Consider the following 21,841-nt stretch of genomic DNA (forward strand, 5'->3'; position numbering starts at 1 on the left):
CTCTCTCCTCCTGATCAGAGGACATCCATTGCCTGCATGATGGTCTTCCGGGCAGCAAACTGACTGATGTTGCTGCTGTCGTGGTCCAGCCTGGAATGAGCCTGTGGGCCGAAGTTGTGAGCTACCGTTACTTCATAGCCACAGGCAATACCAGATGTGCTGTCGTGTTAGACATTAATTTCAGATGCAACATGTGACATAGGTCAGTGGTTCAAGGCCTCCTTATATATTGCGAGTCTGTCGTGTTGAGGTAAAATGTAGGCCGGACTTTCCAGATATTGGGGAAGCAACGGCATTCGCTGCAGACTTGAAGAAAGCTGCTGACAAAGATCTAGCCATCTCTGTGGTGTGGTTTATCCCTTTTCTAATGGCAATTTAAATCTGACAGCAAGTCAAGTGGACCTCCAGGTGTACTGTAGCAGTGACATCAGCAAGCTGAGTAAACATCCAATCACATTGAAACATGCTCACAAACAGCAAACCAGGAAGTGAAAAGCACTGGTTATCCTTCACTTTTAATTTTTCACATCACGAAATAAATGATTATGATTGGATTACCTTAGATGTTGCAATTTCATGAACAAACTTTAAAAAAAATTAAAAATGTGGATTTTGTCATCATGATGGAGAAATTTTACATTCCACAAATATAAAATTAGTTTTTCAGGCCAGTGAGGATGTTTAGTAGTAATAATAAACTTAGTACCCCATTAAAAACCCAGTTACATCTCATTCAACAAGGTGTATGTTGAATGAATACCTGGCTGAAGAGATGGTGTGAGGGGGAGGGTCTTAGATCCTGGGACTGGTTCTGGGGGAGGTGGGACCAGTACAAAGTGGACGGGTTACACCTGGGCAGGACCGGGACTGATGCCCTAGAGAGAATATTTGCGAGAGTGATTGGGGAGGGTTTAAACTAAAATGGCAGGGTGATGGGAACCATTGCAAGGAGTCAGAGGAGGGGGGATCAAAGACAAGAGCAAAAGACAGTGTGGGGAATAAGAAAAGTGATAGGCAGAGAAATCAAGGGCCAGAATCAAACAGGGCCACAGTAAGAAATAGTGGGAAGGGGACAAGTAATGTTAAAAAGATGAGCCTTAAGTCTTTGTGCCTTAACGTGTGGAGCATTCACACTGAAGTGATGAATTAATCGGACAAATAGATGTAAACGGGTATCATATAGTCGGGATTACGGAGACATGGCTGCAGGGTGACCAGGGATGGGAATTGAACATCCAGGGATATTCAGTATTTAGGAAGGAGAGACAAAAAGAAAAGGTGGTGGAGTTGCTGGTTAAAAAGGAAATTAACGCGATAGTGAGGAAGGATATTAGCTCTGACGACGTGGAATCTGTATGGGTAGAGCTGAGAAACATTAAGGGGCAAAAAAAATTAGTGGGGGTTGTATATAGACCCCCAAACCGTAGTGGTGATGTTGGGAAAGGCATTAAACAGGAAATTAGAGGCGTATGCGAAAAAGGAACATCTGTAATTATGGGTGACTTTCATCTGCAGATAGATTGGGCAAATCAAATTAGTCACAATACCGTAGAGGAGGAATTCATGGAGTGTATACAGGATGGTTTTCTGGACCAATACGTTGAGGAACCAACCAGAGAACAGGCCATGCTAGACTGTGTATAGTGTATTGAGAGAGGAATAATTGACAATCCAGATGTGCGAGACCCCTTGGGGTTGAGCAACCATAATAAGATAGAATTCTTCATCAAGATGGAGAGTGACGTATTTGAATCGGAGACAAGGGTCCTGAATCTTAATAAAGGAAACTACGAAGGTATGAGATGCAAGGTGGCTATGATGCATTGGGAAATGTTACTTAAAGGGATGATGGTGGATAGGCAATGGCAAACATTCAAAGAGCACATGGATGAACTGCAGCAATTGTTTATTCCTGTCTGACGCAAATGTAAAATGGGAAAGTTAGCCAAACCATGGCTTACAAGGGAAATTAGAGATAGCATTAGATCCAAGGGAACAACGGACCTGAGGACTGGGAACAGTTTAGAATTCAGCAAAGGAGGACCAAGGGATTGATTAAGAAGGGGAAAATAGAGTACGAGAGTAAGCTTGCAGGGAACATACAAACTGACTGTCGAGGTTTCTACAGGTATGTGAAGAGAAAAAGATTGGCGAAGACAAATGAAGGTCCCTTACATCAGAAACAGGGGAATTTATTATAGGGAACTAAGAAATGACTGACCAACTAAATTCATACTTTGGTTCTGTCTTCACAAAGGAGGACACAAATATCATACCAGAAATGTTGGGGAACACAGGGTTTAGTGATAGGGAGGAACTGATGGAAATCAGTATTACTAGAGAAATGATGTTGGGGAAATTGATGGGATTGAGGGCCGAAAAATCCCCAGGACCTGATATTCTACATCCCAGAGTACTGAAGGATGTGACCCTAGAAATAGTGGATGCATTGGTGGTCATCTTCCAGGATTCTACAGACTCTGGAACGGTTCTGACTGATTGGAAGGTAGCTAATGTAACCCCATTAATTAAAAAGGGAGGTAGAGAGAAAACAGGGAATTATAGACCAGTCAGCATGACGTTGGTAATGGAGAAAATTCTAGAGTCCATTATCAAAGATTTTATAGCAGAGCACTTGGAGAACAATGGTAGAATAGGGCATGGATTTACGAAAGGGAAATCATGCTTGACAAATCTACTAGAATTCTTCGAGAATGTAACTAGTAAAGTTGATGAGGGGGAGCCAGTGGATGTGGTTTATTTGGGCTTTCAGAAGGCTTTCGACAAAGTCCTACATAAGAGATTAGCATGTAAAATTAAAGCGCATGGGGTTGGGGGTAGTGTATTGTGATGGATAGAAAATTGGCTGGCAGACAGGAAACAAAGTGCAGGAATAAACTGGTCTTTTTCCAAATGGCAGGCAGTGACTAGTGGGGTACCGCAGGGATCGGTGCTAGGACCCCAGTTATTCACAATATATATTAATGAGTTAGATGAGGGAAATAAATGTAATATTTCAAAATATGCAGATGACACAAAACTGGGTGGGAGGGTGAGTTGTGAGGAGAATGCAGAGAGGCTTCAGGATGATTTGGACAAGTTGAGTGAGTGGGCAAATGCATGGCTGATGCAGTATAATGTGGATAAATGTGAGGTTCTGCACTTTGGCAGCAGATGACTTGTTGAATGCCACGGTGAAAATAATCCCTTTTGCAGAGAATATTCATATTGCTGGAGGTAGCAAAATTCCTTTTTCTTTACTTCCAATCTAAAGAGTCTTTGCTTCAAGATTGAATCTCTCTTGACTAATTGTGTTTTCTGGAATTCACAGTAAAGCTTCGATTGAAATCTACCAATTTTAAAATCCAAACATAGACCTGTCATTGTACCCATGTTGAAAGAACTGTTTGACGCCTGCTGCAGCTGAAGTGCTTTGAATGCCGATCAAGAAAAGACAGTTTCATCGAATCCGCGTGGAGGCTTCGAGTGTCAGATTAGTTTTACACTCAGATACCTCACCCATCAGGAACATAACCCACAAAGACTTATTTATTTATTCTTAAGAAACAGCTCGTTTTTAAAACATTTTATAAAAACAGGTTAACCATTGATTTTTCAGTGTATGTGTGTGAATGGGGGAGTTAGGTTAAAATAAGAAGTGATAAAGTCTTTGGACAGAGGATTATCGTAATAGTGTTTAAGATTTAGTTTTTAATAAATAGTTAATTTGTTGTTGTCTAAAGATACCTGGTCTGGTCTGTTTTATTCTGGGGGTTACTATGGTGTTTAATTTGGCTGTTTTCGGGTTAGGTGGGAAAACTTTGATAATATGCTGTGACCTGTGCAGTGATGGGACTGAACTGACAGTGAACTGCTCCCGCCTCGGTCGTAATATATATCTTTGCTGTATCTGATCGTTACGACCAGGTGAGGAAGGGGTCTCAGGCTCCCCTCTTGCCCCTTTTCTGGTTTGGCCAGAAAAAGGTTTATCTTTTTAAAACACAGTGATTTTAGCTTCTCCATTTCATTGAGCCCTTGCTCACTGCACTCTAATAGCAATTGCAAATGAACCAATCAGACAGGTTTTCTTCCGGTTTAAACAAGACAGGTGTAAGTTTATTAGCCTTATCACTCTAACCAGGTTAAAATTACCAAAATACGTGACAGAATCCCACTCGCATGCATATGAGAGGCACACACACACACACAAATAGATACAGAGGAGGAGAAAGAATTGGTGGGGGAGGTTTGAAGTCGAGTTTGTAATAAATGAAATTCAATTACTGGATGGTAATGTCCTTGATACAGTGTCCTCAATTGAAGTTAAGGTCTTGGAGTCCTCACTGGGCCTCAGTGCACAATTTCAAGCTCGCTTCTCTGGTACCAGAAGGCCAAAGAGAGGCTTTGTCTGTAGTCTTGAAGCATAGAAGCTGCTAATGTAGGTACCCTGGGACTTTTCTGGGGAGAGAGAAGCAGAGAAAGAGAGGGGATCTTCTCTTTCTGCCAGTCCAGCTGCAGTCTTTCTCCTTTCTGTTGAAATTGCAGTCTGTTTCCTTTCTGTGAGGCACAATTCAAAAAAGCCCCAGTATTACCAGCAGGTAGGTGGATGAATAGGATGGGAATAGAGGGATACGCCCCCCAGAAGTGCAGAAGGTTTTAGTTTAGGCAGGCATCAAAATCGGCACCGGCTTGGAGGGCCGAATGGCCTGTTCCTGTGCTGTACTGTTCTTTGTTCTTTGTTTGTTGTAGGTCATGTGACCATCTCATGCTTGAAACAACCACTTCTGAGAGGATTGTTGGATTTCAAAGCTTTCCAGACACACCCGGTGGGGGGTGGAGTTCCGGCTCTTGCACAGTCAAAGGATATTGATCACCACTATTGTCCAGACTAATCTTGTTAATTGAATCAAGTAGCACCCCATTGTCTCTCCATTCATGTCTCTCTGAATGCAAATATACAACCATGTTTCAGCCGCTCAGCTCTGTTTTATTTTAAACAAGTTGCTTGCAACGTCCAGTAAAAAAGTTTCAAGTAGTGTCCCAAATGACAAAATTAATGTTTCCAATTGGCAGGTGTTATTTCTGTCACACTGATAATTAATGTGTAATCTGTAAACTAAATATATTGACTATGATGTGTCTGTTATTTCATGCTTAATTTATGTTCATTATGGTTTGATAAAGCAAATGATTATAAAAATGGAATCATATCCATTTGGTTGTTTTATGGGGGGGGGGCGGTCATTCAGTAAATTTGGTTATTTTGGTTAGTTGATCTCCACAGAGATCATAGCACAGCCATCTGTTTGTCATGGTTCAATGTGCAATTGCTTCAAGATATCTGCTCACAAAATTCAGTTCTGTAGCGCCTGTCTTTTCTGTGTTACGATTGCCAGAATGGCATCCGTATCTTGCGCATGCATTTCTGGTGCTGGCTGTATTGGCAATCCTCTCCCTAGTTGTAGCAATATTTAGTTTCAATCCATGATGATTCACACAGGTTAACATGAGCCTCGCACTACCATTGGCGTCTTCGCTAACCTAGAAGTCTAGTAATACCCAGTTGCCCTTGTTAACAGCCATACTACTCTCAGCTTTAATCAGCTTCTGTTCCTTTCTCTCTCAAGCCACAGTTGTTTGGTTCAAGATGTCACCATTTGTTCAATATTAGCAATCTTATCTCTGAATCACAGTTTGTAGCGTCATGCCTCACTCCGAAGACTTAAGCAACAGTCCTCAGCTGACATTTCAGTGCTGTAGTGAGGGAATCAATTATTTCTTTGCTAATCATGGATCATTGCTGTGCAAAAACTGGCTGCCATTCTTCCCTATATTGTCACAGTGACAATACTTCAAAAGTACTCCATTAGCTGTAATATGCTTCAGGACCGACTTGGGTTGTGGAAGGTGCTTGAAAAATGAAACATTGCTCTCTGTCTCTAACACTCTCTACCTCCCCCTTTTTCCCCTCAAAAATTGTCACATCTTTTCATCTTTTTGTTGTTTCCAGTCAATAAGGTAACGGAACAAAAAGAAAGCAGACATTTCTAATAACATTTAAAAATTACATTACTCACCATTGCTGTTCGGACATTTACGATTGTTGTTGCATGGTTTATCTGTAAAAATAAAAAGAAACAGCTGTAAATGTAGGAAACCTTAAAGAAACGCTTTGTTTGGTCAGGCTCTCCCTTTTTGAGACAGTTCCTAACTAAGAGTGGAACTAAAAACTCAGGGATGGGGGGAGACAGAACTAGTTGAAACCAGAAAAGAGACAAAGTCATCGGACCGCAGTCATCTCCCGATCACAAGATTGGAGAGTGCAAGGAGGCTGCAGGCAGAGTTTTTTTGCAGAGAAGCTGCAGACAGAGTGGAAGCTGGATCTGAGAGCTGGGCATTGGCTAATACAAATTGCTGCAGCTGCTTTTGTGACTTAAAGAGATACTGGTAGAGCTACATCATGAAGGTTACTGTGAGCGGTGCGAAGGAGGTTCAAGAACAGTGCACTGTTTTTGATGGAGACCATACCCGTGGAATTCCGGATTACAGGGGAACAGTTGTCAGATGAAAATCGGTGACTGCATCTTGGAAGACAGGAGCTGAAAATCTATGTGAAGAAGTTCAGAGTCCTGAAGAACATCGGTGCCATATTTACGGAGTGCATTGCCCAGGAGATCCGTGAGAAATATATTTGTTGTATCTGATAATTAACGTGTAATCTGTAAACTACATATAGACCATGATTTGTCTGTTATTTCATGCTTCATTTATATTGATTTTAGTCTGATAAAGTAAACGATTATAAAAATGGAATCATGTACGTTTGTTTTATTATTGGGAATCATTCAGTAAATTTCGTTCTTTTGGTGCATTGATCGCCACAGAATCATAACACAGCCACCCCTGTGTCATGGCTCAATGTGCAATTGCTTCAAGACATCAGGTCACAAAATTCAGATCTGTAGTGCCTGTAATTTCTGTGCTGCAAGTGCAAGAATGGTGTCCATACCCTGAACATGCATTTCTGGTGCCTGCCGTATCGGATGCCATAGTGCTTGGGGTGCCAGCATGGGCACAGGGAGAGTGCGCCAGAAGTATGCAAAGTAGGCAGATTTGACACCAGTGGTACTATTTTCAACCTGAACACACCAATTAATTCCCTCTCCTAACCTCACACTGCCTGCAGCAACAGCAAAGACCCCCATTTCCACCAGTGCTATTTAAAGGAATTGTTAACTATTTGCAGGTTTATTGATAATTCATTTCTATTGGCTGTTGCTGAGTTTGTAGAAGTGCTTGGTGGCTTGTGCTGTTATATAAAGTTGTTTAAGTCTACAGGGAGTGATGTGATACATGCTGACTGGCTTAGTTCTGACTTCAAGGGTTCTGCACAGACTTGCTCCCAGTCATGGGTGTAATACTTTGTATCGCCCTTGTCCTGCAAATTGACAGGGAGAATCAGCAGAGGTGACACAGTGAAGGACAAGCTGCTGGAAGAGGGAAGAGAAGGACAGGGCGAGAAAGGCTCTCAGAGTGTGCTCATAAATGCCCTGGGTCATCACAAGCCATTCTCCCATCTCAACTACAAGGAGGAATATGCATGAGACATCTCTGATTCACCAAGGAAGTGTTTGGTGAACTCTGCAACCTGTTGTAGCCAGAACTGTAGCCTCAGAGCAGGGTGAGGACAGCATTGGCAGTGACTTTGAAAATGACCATGGCCATGAGCTTTTGTGTCTGTCTCCTTCCAGGCTGGAGTAGGAGATATTTGCCATATCTCCCATGCCTTCCACCGTTGCATAAGGGAGGTCACTCAGGTTCTGTATTCCAAGAAAGCTGAAAACATTTCATTTTCACTTGCAGGGAGCAGCAGGCAGAGTAAGCATGAGGCTTCATGAGGATTGAAGGCTTCGCCGTGGTGAAGGGTTGCTCTTGACTGCATAGACGTTCCTTTGCAGGCACATCATCTAAATTCTAGACGTACCACAACTGCAAAGCAATTCAACTCCCACAATGTCCAGCTGGTGTGTGACTACATTCAGCGAATCATGCAGGCCAATGCCCAGCATCCTCTCAGCAGTCATGATACCTTCATTCTGCGCCAGTCTGCTGTTCCATCAGCATATAAGCCACCATGACAAACCAGAGGGTGGCTGCTGGGTGACCAAGGCTATCCTCTGACCACCTGGCTGATGTTTCCAGAGTGCAACCCACGCAGAGAAGGGCAGAAAGCATATAACAAAAGTCGTGCTGCTGCACAACATGTGACACAGCAGACCATTGGTATGCTTAAAGAACAGCTCTGAACATGCCCTGCTATGCTGGCCAGAGTGCATATCACAATTCATCATTGTTTGATGCATCCTTCATCATGAGGGTGGAGCCCTTGCCACCAGGTCTATGGTGTGCAATTGAGGAAGAGGAGGCAGGTGTGGAGGAGGAGGAGGAGACGACGGCAACGACAACAGAAGAGACTGAGAAGACAGAGAGGGAGACCAACATTTCCTCTTTCTGGACGGGCTGTCCGTAATCAGCTCATGTGACTGTGGTTCCAGTGAACACAACACCAATTCCCCATTCTACAGCAGTCCCACACTTTATCTTCCCTCTGTTACTAGCAATCACAGTGCCCACTTGGTCATATTGCTGAAATTTAAGCCACCACAAAACATACATTCCAAACAAACTTTATAGAACAACCGATCCAATATTCCATACAAAACACAGCTAATCACCCTTGTGCATTGCTTTTGTGCCTGTCTTCCAGGTGCCTTCACCTGTCCTAGTGGTCCTATACGTTGTTACACCAGTTGTTACACCAGTGGCTGGCAATGTGGCTGGCGGAAAGCTGCTAATTTGCACTGTGGGAGACTGCAGATGGCCTTGGAGGACAACCTCGAGCAGCTCTGACCCTCGCAGACTCTGCAGCATGGGCTGCAGCAGTCTGGACTGACTGACAGGGAACAGCAAGGACACCATTGGAGTGGCAGTGTTGGTAGGATGAATGTTGTTGTCCTGGGAAAGGACAGCAGATTCATGCTCCATGGAGCCATTGCCACTTCCAATGGGGCAGAGCTTCAGCAATGTGTTGGATGTTAGATTACTGGCCTGCTCTGAGACTGTGCAAGCCCCTTTGAACACGCAGCTATGATACTAGCAGTCTGATCATGTATGACTTCAGTCTGATCTTCCAGTGCAGCATCCAAAATTTGGGTGGTAGAAGGGCAAAGACAGAGTATGAGAGTAGAATAGCACTGAACATAAAAGTGAACCCAAAAGTCTTTTATAAAAACATACATAGTAAAAGGGAAGTCAAAGGATGAGTGGGTCTGATTAGGAAGCGAATGGAGTTCTTTTTGTGGAGGCAGAAGGCATAGCTTAGGTACTAAATGAGTACTTTGCATCTGTCTTCACTAGAAAAGAGGATGTTGCCAATGTCACTGTAAAGGAGGAGGCAGTAAGTAGCAAAATTGGAAAGGATAAAATTAGAGCAAGAGTAGTTACTCGGGTGGAGCATAAATGGTGGAATGGACTGGACGGGCAGAATGGCCTGTTTCTGTGCTGTGCTATGTATTCTATGTAGTACTTAAAAGTTTGCCAGTCCTCAAAGTAGAAAAAACACCCGGTCTGGAGGGATGCATCCAAGGTTAAATAAAGGTAAACATTGAGGAAGCTCTGGCCACAATTTTCCAATCCTCCTTGGATATGGGGGTGTTGCCACAGGACTGGAGGGCTGTGCATGTTACACCCCTGAAGAACAAAGAATAGAATTAAACCCGACAACTACAAGTCCATCCATTTAACGTCAGTGATGGAGAAACTGAGAAATAATAATCCAGGACAAAATCCATTGACATTTGAAAATATACGGGATAATAAATGAAAGTCCGCAGCATTTATTGAAGTCAAATTGCGTTTGACTGGCTTGAGTTCTTTGAAGTAATGGAGGTGGTTGATTTAGGGTAGTGCAGTTGATGTTATGTAGAGGGTTTTCAAAAGGTGATTGACTACCACATAACACACTTGTTTGAAAAATAAAAGCTCATTTGATGAAAGGGATAGTGGCAACATGGCTACAAAATTGCCTGAAGGACAGAAAATAGAGAGTAGTGATGAATGGTTGTTTATCAGACTGGAAAGAAGTATATAATGGTGTTCACCAGCGGTCAATATTAGGATCACTGCTTCTTTTGATATATATTAATGACCTGGGCATGAGTATACTGGGCATAATTTCAAAGTTTGCAAATGATACAAAACTTGTAACAGTGAGGGGGATAGTAACAGACTTAGGGAGGATGTGGACAGACTTGTGAAATTGACAAACATATGGCAGATGAATTAATTGTAGAGGTGTGACGTGGGAAGAATGAGAATAGCCAAAATGAACTAAGTAGTGCAGTTTTTAATGGAGTGCAGGAACAGAGATCTGGAGGTGTAGGTGTACAAACCTTTGAAGGTGGCAGGACAGGTTGAGAAGCCTTCGGAAAACCAAGGGTCCAAAATGATTTTCCATCAGAACAACAAAGTACAAAAATATTAATGATGCGGACATTTCAAAGTTTGCAGATGATATGAAACTTTTAATGTAACAGTGATGGGGATGGTTACAGACTTCTGGAGGATGTGGAAAGACTCATGAAATGGGAAAACACATGGCAGATGAATTAATTGCAGAGAAGTGTGAAATGATGCATTTTAGTGGGAAGAATGAGGAAAGTCAAAATGAACGAAATGCTGCAATTTTTACAGGGGTGCAGAAGCAAAGAGATGGAGGTGTAGGTGTACAAATCTTTGAAGGTGGCAGGACAAGTTGAGAAGCCTGTTCGGGAAACCAAGGATCCCAAATGATTTCCTAGCAGGGCATTAGAGTGCAAAAACAAGGAAATTATGCTAAACTTTATAATACAATGGTTAGGCCTCAGCTAAAGTATTGTATTCAAATATGGCCAGCAGACATTAGGAAGGATGTTAAGGCATTGAAGAGGGTGCTGAGGAGTTTTGTTACAATGGTACCGAGGATGAAGGATTTCAGTATGTGGAGAGACTGGTGATGCTGGAGTTGTTCCCTTTAGAGCAGAAAAGGCTCAGAGAGGATTTGATAAAGGTGTTCAAAATCATGAATGGTTTTGATAGAGTAAATAAAGAGAAACTGTTTCCAGTGGCAGAAGTGTCAATAACCAGAGATTGCAGATTTAATGGCAAAAGAATCAGAGGCAACTTGAGGAAACATTATTCCACACAGAGAGTTGTTGTGAACTGGAAGGCAGTGCCTAAAAGGGTAGTGGAAGAAGATTCAATCGTAGCAATCAAAAGCGAATTGGTTAAATGCTTGAAGAGGTCAAAAAAAACTACAGAGCTATGTGGAAAGGGCAGGGGAGTGGGATTAATTGGATAGTTCATGGGTGAGGAGGGGAGTTAGTAGGTCGCTGTCAGATTGTGTTGCTGTGTGCTCTGCAAGCTGGCTTGCAGTCTTGGGGGCTCTGCAAGGGTTTTGTGTGGATTTTGGGGGGCCTGAAATGGGTTATGAAACTGCTGTGTGATATGTTTGATTTCTCATACAACTACTTCAAGAGGCTGTTGGATGGCCACCTGAGAGAAATAGACTTGGAGGGCTCCGGGGATCGAGCCAGGGAATGGGACTGACTGCATAGCTCCCTGGAGAACCGGCATGGACTCGAAGGGCTGAATGGCCTCCTTCTGTGCTGTAAATGGCTCTAAGAGGGTTGGATATTTGCAAGGTTGGGCTTTGAGTGCCATCAGGGACTCCACCGAGAGAATTATCAAAACATCAGTTGACAAGGCAGGGTTGTTTTGGCATCGACACCGATCTGCAGGCCCACTGGTCACCTGGCATGGGTCTCACACACCCTGTCTTCTCAGGCATCTTGGTTGCCTGGATACAACCATACAGAGAAGGAGATCAGGACTTCAAATGTATCCATTTTGACTTTGAAAGCTGGTTTTGCAGAGACACACAGTTAACAGACTGTTTTGGCACATGAAGAAAACAGGAGAGCTCTCCCTCAGTCTATTTAAACCCTATTTATTATTCTCTCTCAAAATTTTAAAGAAGCTTCAAGCCAGATTAATTCTTTTAAAAACAATAATAGCTATTTGTTAATCTGCGGTGTTCATCGCTGAAAAAAGAGTAACACTTCAATGCTGAACTAGCCAACTGAATTTCCTATTGTTGAAGAACTTGTTTTTTTCCCCATCAGACAACTGTGAAGACTTCAAGCAACCTTAGACTGTGTCTACATTGAAGATTCCAATTCGTAAGGAACATAAATCGACAAAGACTTTATTGTTATTTCTAATTTTTCAGGCAGCTAATTAAACACCAAACTACCTTTAGTTTGGGTATATGTATGGGAATGCAGGAGTTAGATTCTTTAAATAAGTTATAAGGTCTTTAGATATTGGTTTATCTTAGTAGTGTCTAAGATTTAGTTTTTTTTTCTACTAAACAGTTAATTTGTTGATATCTAAAGATACCTGGTTTGGTTCGCCTCATTCGGGGGTTACTAGATTGGCTTTCTTTGATTTGGGAAAACTCTAAGATATGTATGATGTGACCTGTGGAGTGGCAGGACTGAATTGACAGTGCATTGCTCCCACCGCAGTCAGAACTATATATATATATATATATATATATATATATATATAAAATATATATATATTGATTGGGAGCTTTGTCTTGAGCAGTCGTGCCATAACAATGTGTAAAAAATGACTGCTGTTTCCTACATTATAACAGTGACTACACTTCAAAAGTACTTCATTGGTTGTAAAGCATGTTGGTACATCCTGAGGTTGTGAAAGGTGCTATATAAATGCAAATATTTCTTTTCACTCTTAAAAGGAGACATCAGTTTTTGCCAAAGATTATAAATGGGTAATATAGCTCAAGGAGCTCCCTTCAGTGAAGAGAGTCTGGAGATTCAGTTGGAGAAGGAAAGTGACTTCTTTTGGAGCAGGCGGAAATTATCCAAAACATAGCCAGTGTACAGTAAGCCTGGAAATAGGCTGCCAATCATGTGAGTGCTGTCTCCTCAGTGCATCACTCATGGGAGCAAATGAGAAAATTTTCTCGAGACTGAGGAAGGGCGGCAAGGTAAGGAACATTAATAGATGTCCACTAAAATGAAGAGTATACTTAAGAACAGAAGAAATAGGAGCAGGAGTAGGCTATACAGTGCATTGAGCCTACTCCACCATTCAATAAGATTATGGCCGAACCTCTGCATCAGCTCTACATTCCCGTCCTATCCCCCATACCCCTTTGATTCCCTTAGTGTCCAAAACTCTATTGATCTCAGTCATGAATAGAATCCTCGACTGAAGATTCAAGGCTCGCTGGGGAAGAGAATTTTTTTTTTATTCTTTCGCTGGCAAGTCAGCATTTGTTGCCCATCCCTAATTGCCCTTGAGAAGGTGGAGAGCCACCTTCTTGAACTGCTGCAGCCCATCTGTTGTAGGTACACCAACAGTGTTGTTAGGAAGGGAGTTCCAGGTTTCTGACCCAGGGACAGTGAAGCAACAGCGAGCGATACAGACCCAAGTCAGGGTGATGAATGACTTGGGAGGGAACTTGCAGGTGGTGGTGTTCCCATGCCTCTGCTGCCCTTGTCCTTCTTGGTGGAAGAAGTCACGAGTTTAGAAGGTGCTGTTGAAGCAGTGCATCGTGTATATGTTATACACTGCTGCCACTGTGCGCTGGTGGTGGAGGGAGTGAATGTTTAAGGTGATGGATGGGGTGCCCATCAAGCGGGCTTCTTTGTCTTGGATGGTGTCGAGCTTCTTGGGTGTTGTTGGAGCTGCACCTATCAAGGCAAGTGGGGAGTATTCCATCACATTCCTGACTTGTGCCTTGTAAATAGTGGACAGGCTTTGGGGATTCAGGAGGTGAGTTACTAGCCGCAGGACTCTTAACTTTTGACCTGCTGTTGTACAAGGTACCATAAAAAGACAATTACAGATGGTAAATTGCAAAATGAAATGGTACTTACAAAAACAAATGCCAAGTAAGCCCAATTACTAACAATTTGGCCAGATAAAAGCTCAAAACTTTAAGAGAAGGGAATTTCCAGCAAATACATTAAGAGGGAATGGTAGCTAATGATATTACCATATATGGATCTCAAAAGCAGGAAAAACACACATAGAAAGGTAACACCTACATTCTAAAAGATGAAATGAAAGATTAGAAACAGTATAAACGTGAGAGTTTTGAGTCAAAAACCAGAAGTGTCCCTCATCACTGCTTCTCAACCTATGGTACTCGAGGAATTTAAAGTAAAAGTTTACTTTAAATTTTGGTGGATATTCTAAGATATTTGCTGTAACATTGTCAAGGTTGAATTTTTGGATTCTAGTTTAGAAATAAGATTATGTTTTATATCTCTTCGTAATCTTTGATATTGTAGTATACTTAGCCACTTAAAGTGTATATCATATTCAATTATTTAATAAATATATAAAAGTTAATAAATCATCTCAAGTAGCATTCTGTATACAACTACAAGAACCCCCTCTCTGTGACTCCTTAAGTGGGGAGATACTTATTGAAGAGAGTTTCCCAGACCCTTATAATAACTGGGATATTTATGACTTAGCTATGATTATTTTAAAAATAGGCTACCTGAAAGATAGCAATAGTCTCTGTTAGTTTTCTTTCTTTGAGGGAAGACTAGTTCAGTTCTTCAGACCCAAACAATTGTCTGTAGGAATCTGTTTGGTCTGAACTTAATTCAGGGAGAGTTATAGGGATGTACACTTAATTTGGTTCAGTCCCTATAAGGGGTTAAAGTCATAAATCACTTCATGTTAACCTTCTGTAATTCATGTACAAGGACACCCAAATCCTCTGACTACTAACATTTACTCATCTCTCATCTTTTTAAAAGAGATTTTTTTTTCTATTCTTACCAAAGGAAATAATTTCACACTTCCCCACATTATACTCCATCATCACCTTCTTGCCCAATCACTTAACCACTCTCTATCCCTTTGCAGCCTTTTTGTGCCTTCCGCATTCTAGAATGGTCCCTGTGGATTGGAAGATAACAAGAAAGGACGGAGAAAGAAGGTGGAGAACTATAAGCTAGTTAGCCAGACATCATAGTATGGAAAATGCTAAAACCTATTATTAGGGATGTGATAACAAGGCACTTAGAACATCATAATATAATTGGGCAGAGTCAGTATGGATTTATGAAAGTGAAACTATGCTTGACAAATCTGTTAATTACGATAGAGCCATGCAAGCATTCAATCCCAGAGACAGAGCACTTTCTCTGCCACTTTGGATGCTGGGTATAGAGCACCCAATTCCACAAAAGTTGTTTCTTTCACCTGCTGCCATCTTGCGTTTGACCTGCATGGCTCATGTTTCAATTTGTAAATGGACTTCATGCATTGAAGGCTGTCTATAGCACATAATTTGTGAGTGTCCGTGGTTTCAAGGTGCAGCTTGTATCCGTCATAATGTGAGCTATTTGGGACTGCCAATAAGTGTCAGTGTTTTATCAAGGAGTCTGTTTTTTGGTTGTGTCTGTTCGTACAGATTTCAGTGTACAAATCCTTAAAAATGGGTAAACAGGTTAAGAAATGGCATTGAAGAAAGAACTTGCATTTATATAGAACCATAGAAAAAGTACAGCACAGAAGGCGGTCATTCAGCCCATTGTGTCTGCGCTGGCCAAATAAACTATCCGCCCAAACTAATCCCACCTTCCAGCACCTAGTCCATAGCCCTGTTGGTTACAGCACTTCAGGTACATGTCCTTTTACCTTTTAAAAGAATTGAGAGTCTCTGCCTCCACCACCGTTCCAGGCAATGAATTCCAAACACCCACCACCCTCTGGGTTAAAAAGTTTCCCCTCATGTCATCTCTAATCGTTCTACCTTAATCCTTAAATCTTTGCCCCCTGGTAACTGACCTCCCCGCTAGGGGAAGCAGTTCCTTCCTGTCCACTCTATCTAGGCCCCTCATAATTTTGTACACCTCAATCAAGTCAACCCTCAGCCTCCTCAGTTCCAGGAAAAACAACCCTAGCCTATCCAATCTTTCCTCGTAGCTGCAACCTTCAAGCCCTGGCAACATTCTTGTAAATCTCTTCTGTACTCTCTCCAGAGCAATTATGTCCTTTATGTAATGTGGTGACCAGAACTGTACGCAATACTCCAACTGTGGCCGAACCGGTGTTTTATCCAGTTCCAGCATTACATCCCTGCTTTTGTATTCTATACCTCAGCCAATAAACGAAAGCATTCCATATGCCTTCTTCACCACTCTATCCACCTGTCCTGCCACTTCAGGGACCTGTAGGTCTCTCACTTCTTCAACCCCTCTCAATATCCTCCTGTTTATTGTATATTCCCTCGCTTTATTTGCCCTTCCCAAATGCATTATCTCACACTTCTCTGGATTGAATTCCATTTGCCACTTTTCTGCCCACTCAACTAAAACATTAATATCATTCTGGAATCCACAGTTTTCCTCCGCACTATCAACTACACGGCCAATTTTTGTGTCAACAGCAAATTTCCCAAGCATGCCACCCATATTTAAGTCCAAATCATTAATATATACCACAAACAGCAAGGGACCCAACATTGAGCCCTGTGGAACGCCACTGGAAACCGCTTTCCATTCAAAAAAGCATCCGTCGACACTGTTACGACCAGGTGAGAAAGGTGTCTAGGGGTCTGTTACTGTCTTGACCTGATCTTACTGTAACAGGGTTTAATTTTAAACACAGTGTTTTGAGCTCCCCCTTTGTGAATTCTTGTTCACAGCTTTCCAATTATAAGGCAAAGAAATGGTTAACAGGTTGTCTTTGGTTTAAAGGAGAAAAGTGAAATTTATTAAACTTACTTAAACTTAAACTCTAATTCGGTTAACGCCTATGGATATTTGACGTGCCCACCCTAGCATGCACACATGATACACACATGCAAAGAGGGACGGAAAAGAGCAGCAGAAATAACAAAGTAAAAGGTTTGAGGCAATCTCTGAAGAGGGGTTTTTTACTGTGCTTCGCGCTAGGTGTAATCCTTTGTTGTAGGTAGTCTTGCTTCTCAATGGTGCCCAGTATTCTTCTTTAAACCTTGTTCACTGCAGGAGACTTTTCTCTCTTAGTGCTCATATGTCTTCAATGGTTTCCGATACTGGTATGAGTGAGATGAGAGCAGACAGGAGAGAGATGTCCTCAGTCCAGGAGAAAAGTGCCTTCTGATTTCAAATTCCTTGTTGGAAGTTCAAATTCAAAAAACTCCAACAGTCAGTCATGTGACTAAAACTGGTCTGACCACTTCTTCTTTGTTTGTGGATTCTGCTATCTTAGCAGTCAACCTGGAATGCTAGCTCCCCCACCTTCAATTTCTGGTAATCAAAAGTCCATTTTTGGTTGTATGGGTCATGTCCTTTGTCCCTTGTTCCAACACTGTCTGTTACTATGCAAGTGTCTTTCCAGTCAGGGGCTTGCAATTTTAAGTTTTAATGTTCATGTGGCAAAGTCATTTGTGCCTCAGTCTCGGCAGATGGGGGGGTTTGCCTGACACCTCAACACCCAGGGGAGTGAAATGCAATTTGAAGAAAAACAGCACATTTCATTACAGGGTTTGAAAGAAATATAAGGTACAGAAAGAAAAAACATGCATTTCTCTCATTCACTTCCATTCATTCAACAATCTTAAAGCCTCTTATAAATGGTCTTTTCTGGGTGCCAGGGCTGTTTTAATTTCCCCCTTTTTTTCTCAGGAGAGTTAGTAGTGGGCGTATCTATCCTGAACTCTCTGAGTCATGCAAAGACTTTTGGCTTCAGGGATGGGTGGTTCCCTTTTCCTCTGACTGTGTGGGAGGAGTTTTTATTACTCTACACTTAGTTCTCTGGGACACTCCTACCTTTAGGTATTTGTGCAATCTTGGCTATAATCTCCTGTGGAACTTCAACTAGGTGAGGCATCACCCTCACGGTTTCTGTGTCCCATAGAGGTCTCTTGTTGTCTCTGCAGGTTCCTGTAAATGCTGTTTGCAACTCTGGTGGGGTGCTTCTAGAGTCTACATTTACATACGAGGATCTGGGGTCTAACTTTTCACATTTTCCGGGGTTGGTTGACCAGACAGTAGGGGTTTTCATCCGGGATTCTTCCTGGACTACTTTTAACCTGCCCTCTTGGTCACTTTTTCCCCTTCTCTTTCTAAACTTTTGCCAGCTGTGTGCCTGCCTGTCCCCTTTTGTTCTCGGCAGGGATCCCTTACAGTTCACCAGCCCTCTGCTCAAGGGTCCTCCTAACATCAGTACAGGACTTAGGGATGCAGGTTTCACTGTAGGTTGGGTTTCCCTCAACCTGGCACATGTGGCAACTCCAGCAGTTATCCACCACATCTTTGTGGAGTCTTGACCAGTCAAACTGCTGCCTTATGTGAGCTTTGGTCTTTCGTATACCAGCATGGACAGCCACTGTAGTCTCGTGGGCCTTCTTAATATTTCTCCCCAGTATTTCTGGGGCACCACTAACTGGTGAACTACTGTCCAGTCCTTGTCCTCAGGTCTGTGAGGAGAACTCCATTTTCTCATCAGTACCTCATTCTTTAAATAGTAGCAATCAGGGACTCCCTCTGCTTCACTGTCAGACTGGGAAGACTGAGCTAATTCTCACAATACTAGGTTGGCTCACTGAGCTTCACCTAGGGAAAATCCATTTAGTTCATTCCCTGGATCTTCTAACTTTCCAAAGAAAGTCTCAGACAGGCAGACCTCATGGTCATTTGCCTGCAGTGCCAATGCAGTCTCTGGGGGAGCTGGTTTGATCATGGCCTAATCCACTACACATTCAGGGACTCTGCAGGGGACCATCTCCTGCCACTGCCTGTTCTCTCTGACCTCCTATGGTGTTTCGTTCAATACTGGTGGGGGGGGGGTACCACCTTCACCCCCGCCAGATCATTACCTAGCAGCAAATCAACCCCGTCCACAGGCAAACGAGGGACAATCCCTACAGTCACCAGTCTCGAAACTAGGTCACACTCCAGGTGCACCCGGTGTACAGGTACAGGCATACACTGCCCTCCAATACCATTCCCCACCATTCTGGTGTTCAATGCATTCAATGGGAGAAAGGTCAGGCTTTTTCCCAGTAAAAGGGATTTAGTCACACCTGTGTCCCTGAGCTTGCTTGTCCCACTCGGGGGATATGTGGTTATTCTTCCTTCAAATAAAAAACCCTGATAACCTTCAGGAATCCTATTAACCTTTCCTGCACTTGCCATATTAAGCTTCATGGGTTTCACTCTTACTGCTGTTAAAGCCACAGCTTGTTCTGTGTTTTGCATCAGGGTCCCATCTGCACTGAGCGGATGTACCTTGATTAACCCTACCGGTTTTCCCTTTAGTTTCCAGCAGCTTCTAAATGCCCTGCTTTATTACAATGGAAGCACACAAGTCTCCGGGTCTCACTCTTGCTTACAGCACCTTCCTTTTTGGCTGGAGAAGGGCCCTCTGTGTCTCCTGCTTTCCTTTCTCTTCCAGAACTGCCTGGGTGGATATCACCTTCCCACCCTTTGTCCTTTTTGGATTTGTGAGGGTGATTAGGAAAGGTTCTCCTTGGGAAACTGACTTATAACTTAAAGTAAACTCATCGTCCAGAACAGCCACTTGCCGGGCTCCCTGAACCCGCTGCTCTTCTACATGGATCTTTATTGAGAATGGGAGAGAGTTTTTAAATTCCTCTAACAGAACTACTTCTCTGAGAGTCTTATAGCTGAGTTGTATTTTTAAAGCCCTCAGTCACTGGTCAAAAGCCAGCTGCTTACTTCTTTCAAATGCCAAATAAGTTTGATTGGCTTGCTTTTTGAGGGTTCTAAATTTTTGGCGATAGGCTTCAGGTACTAATTCATATGCCCCAAGGATTACATTTTCGGTCAGTTCATAATTTGATGAACTCTCATCTAGCAATAAGGAATAAACCTCATGGATTTTTCTGGTTAGTTTGCTTTGCATTAAAAGAGACCAGGTCTCAGCTGGCCATTTTGGTTCCATTCCCAGTTTCTCAAAAGACACCAAGAACATTTCCACATCTTCCTCATTGAATTTTGGAATTAATTAAGCGAGTTTTAACAATCTTGTACCCAGCCCTGAATTGTTCGCTTCCCTATTGGCTATACTTTCACTAGGGTTACTCTGTCACCCGCTTGTTAACTCAAGCCACTTCAACTCTCTTTCTTCACATTCTTTCCAGAATTTTCTTTCTCTCTCTCTCTCTGCTCTCTCTCGTTCCTTCTCCTGTCTTTCTTTCTCTCTGTCCTTCCTTGCATTTTCTTCATGTTCCTTTTAGAAGGCTTTCTCTTTCTCCCTCTCCTGCTTCTCTCTCTGTCTTTCTCCCTCTCTTGTCTCTCACTCTCTTTTTCTCATTCCTCTATTTCAAGTTTCCTTTGTTACAATTGTATCTTTTCTAACAATACCCTGTCAGATTCTGCTTCTAACCCTGTTTCTGCTTCTTCAGATTCAAGGGAAAAATAGCTGGCCTCTAGCCTTAGGAGTTCAGACTTCCTAGCCTTGCCATGTACAGTGATCCCACACTGCTCAGCCATTTTTCTCAACTCCTCCATAGACTTTTAACTTATCCCAAGTTACTTCACCCTGGCTTGGAGAGCTATTCGCTTCAGTTGCAGACATGTTCGTTTTCAATCACACACAACAACAAGAAAATCTGTATTGAAATTTTGTTCTTTTTTTGATTGGGAACAATTTGGCATCCCACTTCGATTTTCACTCATTTGTGGGTAAAATTCCAGATGCTAGTGCCCACATTTCTGTTACGACCAGGTGAGAAAGGTGTCTAGGGGTCTTTTACTGTCTTTACCTGGTCTTATTGTAACAGGGTTTAATTTTAAACACATTGGGTTTTGAGCTCCCCCTTTGTGAACCCTTGTTCACAGCTTTCTAATTATAAGGCAAAGAAATGAGCACAAACAGGCATTCTTCAATTTAAAGGAGAAAAGTGGAATTTATTAAGCCTTAAACTTAACCGAATTAGAGTTTAACACCTACGGATATATGATGCGCCCACGCTAGCATGCACACACGATACACACATGCAAATAGGGACAGAAAAGAGCAGCAGAAAAAAGCAAAGTTAAAAGTTTGAGGCAATCTCTGAAGAGGGTTTTTTTACTGTACTTCACGCTAGCTGTAATCCTTGATTGTAGATAGACTTGCTTTTCGTTGGTGCCCAGTATTCTTCTTTAAACCTTGTTCATTGTAGGAGACTTTTCTCTCTTAGTGCTTATATGTCTTCAATGGCTTCCGATGGTGAGCGAGATGAGAGCAGACAGGAGAGAGATGTCCTCAGTCCAGGAGAAAAGTGCCTTCTGATTTCAAATTCCTTGTTGGAAGTTCAAATACAAAAAACTCCAACAGTCAGTCAGTCATGTGATTAAAACTGGTCTGACCACTTCTTCTGCATTTGTGGATTCTGCTATCTTAGCAGTCAACCTGGAATGCTAGCTCCCCCACCTTCAATGTCTGATAACAAAAGTCCATTTTTGGTTGAATGTGTCAGGGCATGGTCCTTTGTCCCTTGTTCCAACACTGTCTGTTACGATGCAAATGTCTTTCCAGTCAGGGGCTTGCAATTTTAAGTTTTAATGTTCATGTGGCAAAATCATGTGTGCCTCAGTCTTGGCAGGTGGGGGGTTTGCCTGACAAATACTACCCTTTGTTTCCTGTCATTGAGCCAATTCTGGATCCATCCTGCCACATTCCCCTATATCCAATGGGTTTTCACTTTACTGACCAGTCTGCCATGTGGGAAATTGTCAAATGCCTGACT

The 21,841-nt window shown here is 42.4% G+C and overlaps 1 protein-coding gene across 6 annotated transcripts in view; it reads right to left on the reverse strand.

Annotated features, from left to right (window-relative positions):
• Positions 1 to 21,841, reverse strand: part of LOC137379034 (adhesion G-protein coupled receptor G1-like) — a 111,654-nt gene that overhangs the window by 79,754 nt on the left and 10,059 nt on the right. For 4 of the 6 annotated variants that reach the window (XM_068049622.1, XM_068049618.1, XM_068049619.1 and 1 more), the window contains exons 3-4: positions 10,452 to 10,481; positions 6,078 to 6,119 (exon numbers count right to left, since the gene is read on the reverse strand). In XM_068049622.1, the coding sequence (XP_067905723.1) occupies positions 6,078 to 6,119; positions 10,452 to 10,481 (72 nt within the window). The remainder of the gene's footprint in view (positions 1 to 6,077; positions 6,120 to 10,451; positions 10,482 to 21,841) is intronic. The other 2 variants (XM_068049623.1, XM_068049621.1) reach the window with 1 other exon arrangement.

The sequence above is a fragment of the Heterodontus francisci genome, chromosome 17 (genome assembly GCF_036365525.1).
Source record: "Heterodontus francisci isolate sHetFra1 chromosome 17, sHetFra1.hap1, whole genome shotgun sequence".
Classification (NCBI taxonomy): Eukaryota; Metazoa; Chordata; class Chondrichthyes; order Heterodontiformes; family Heterodontidae; genus Heterodontus; species Heterodontus francisci.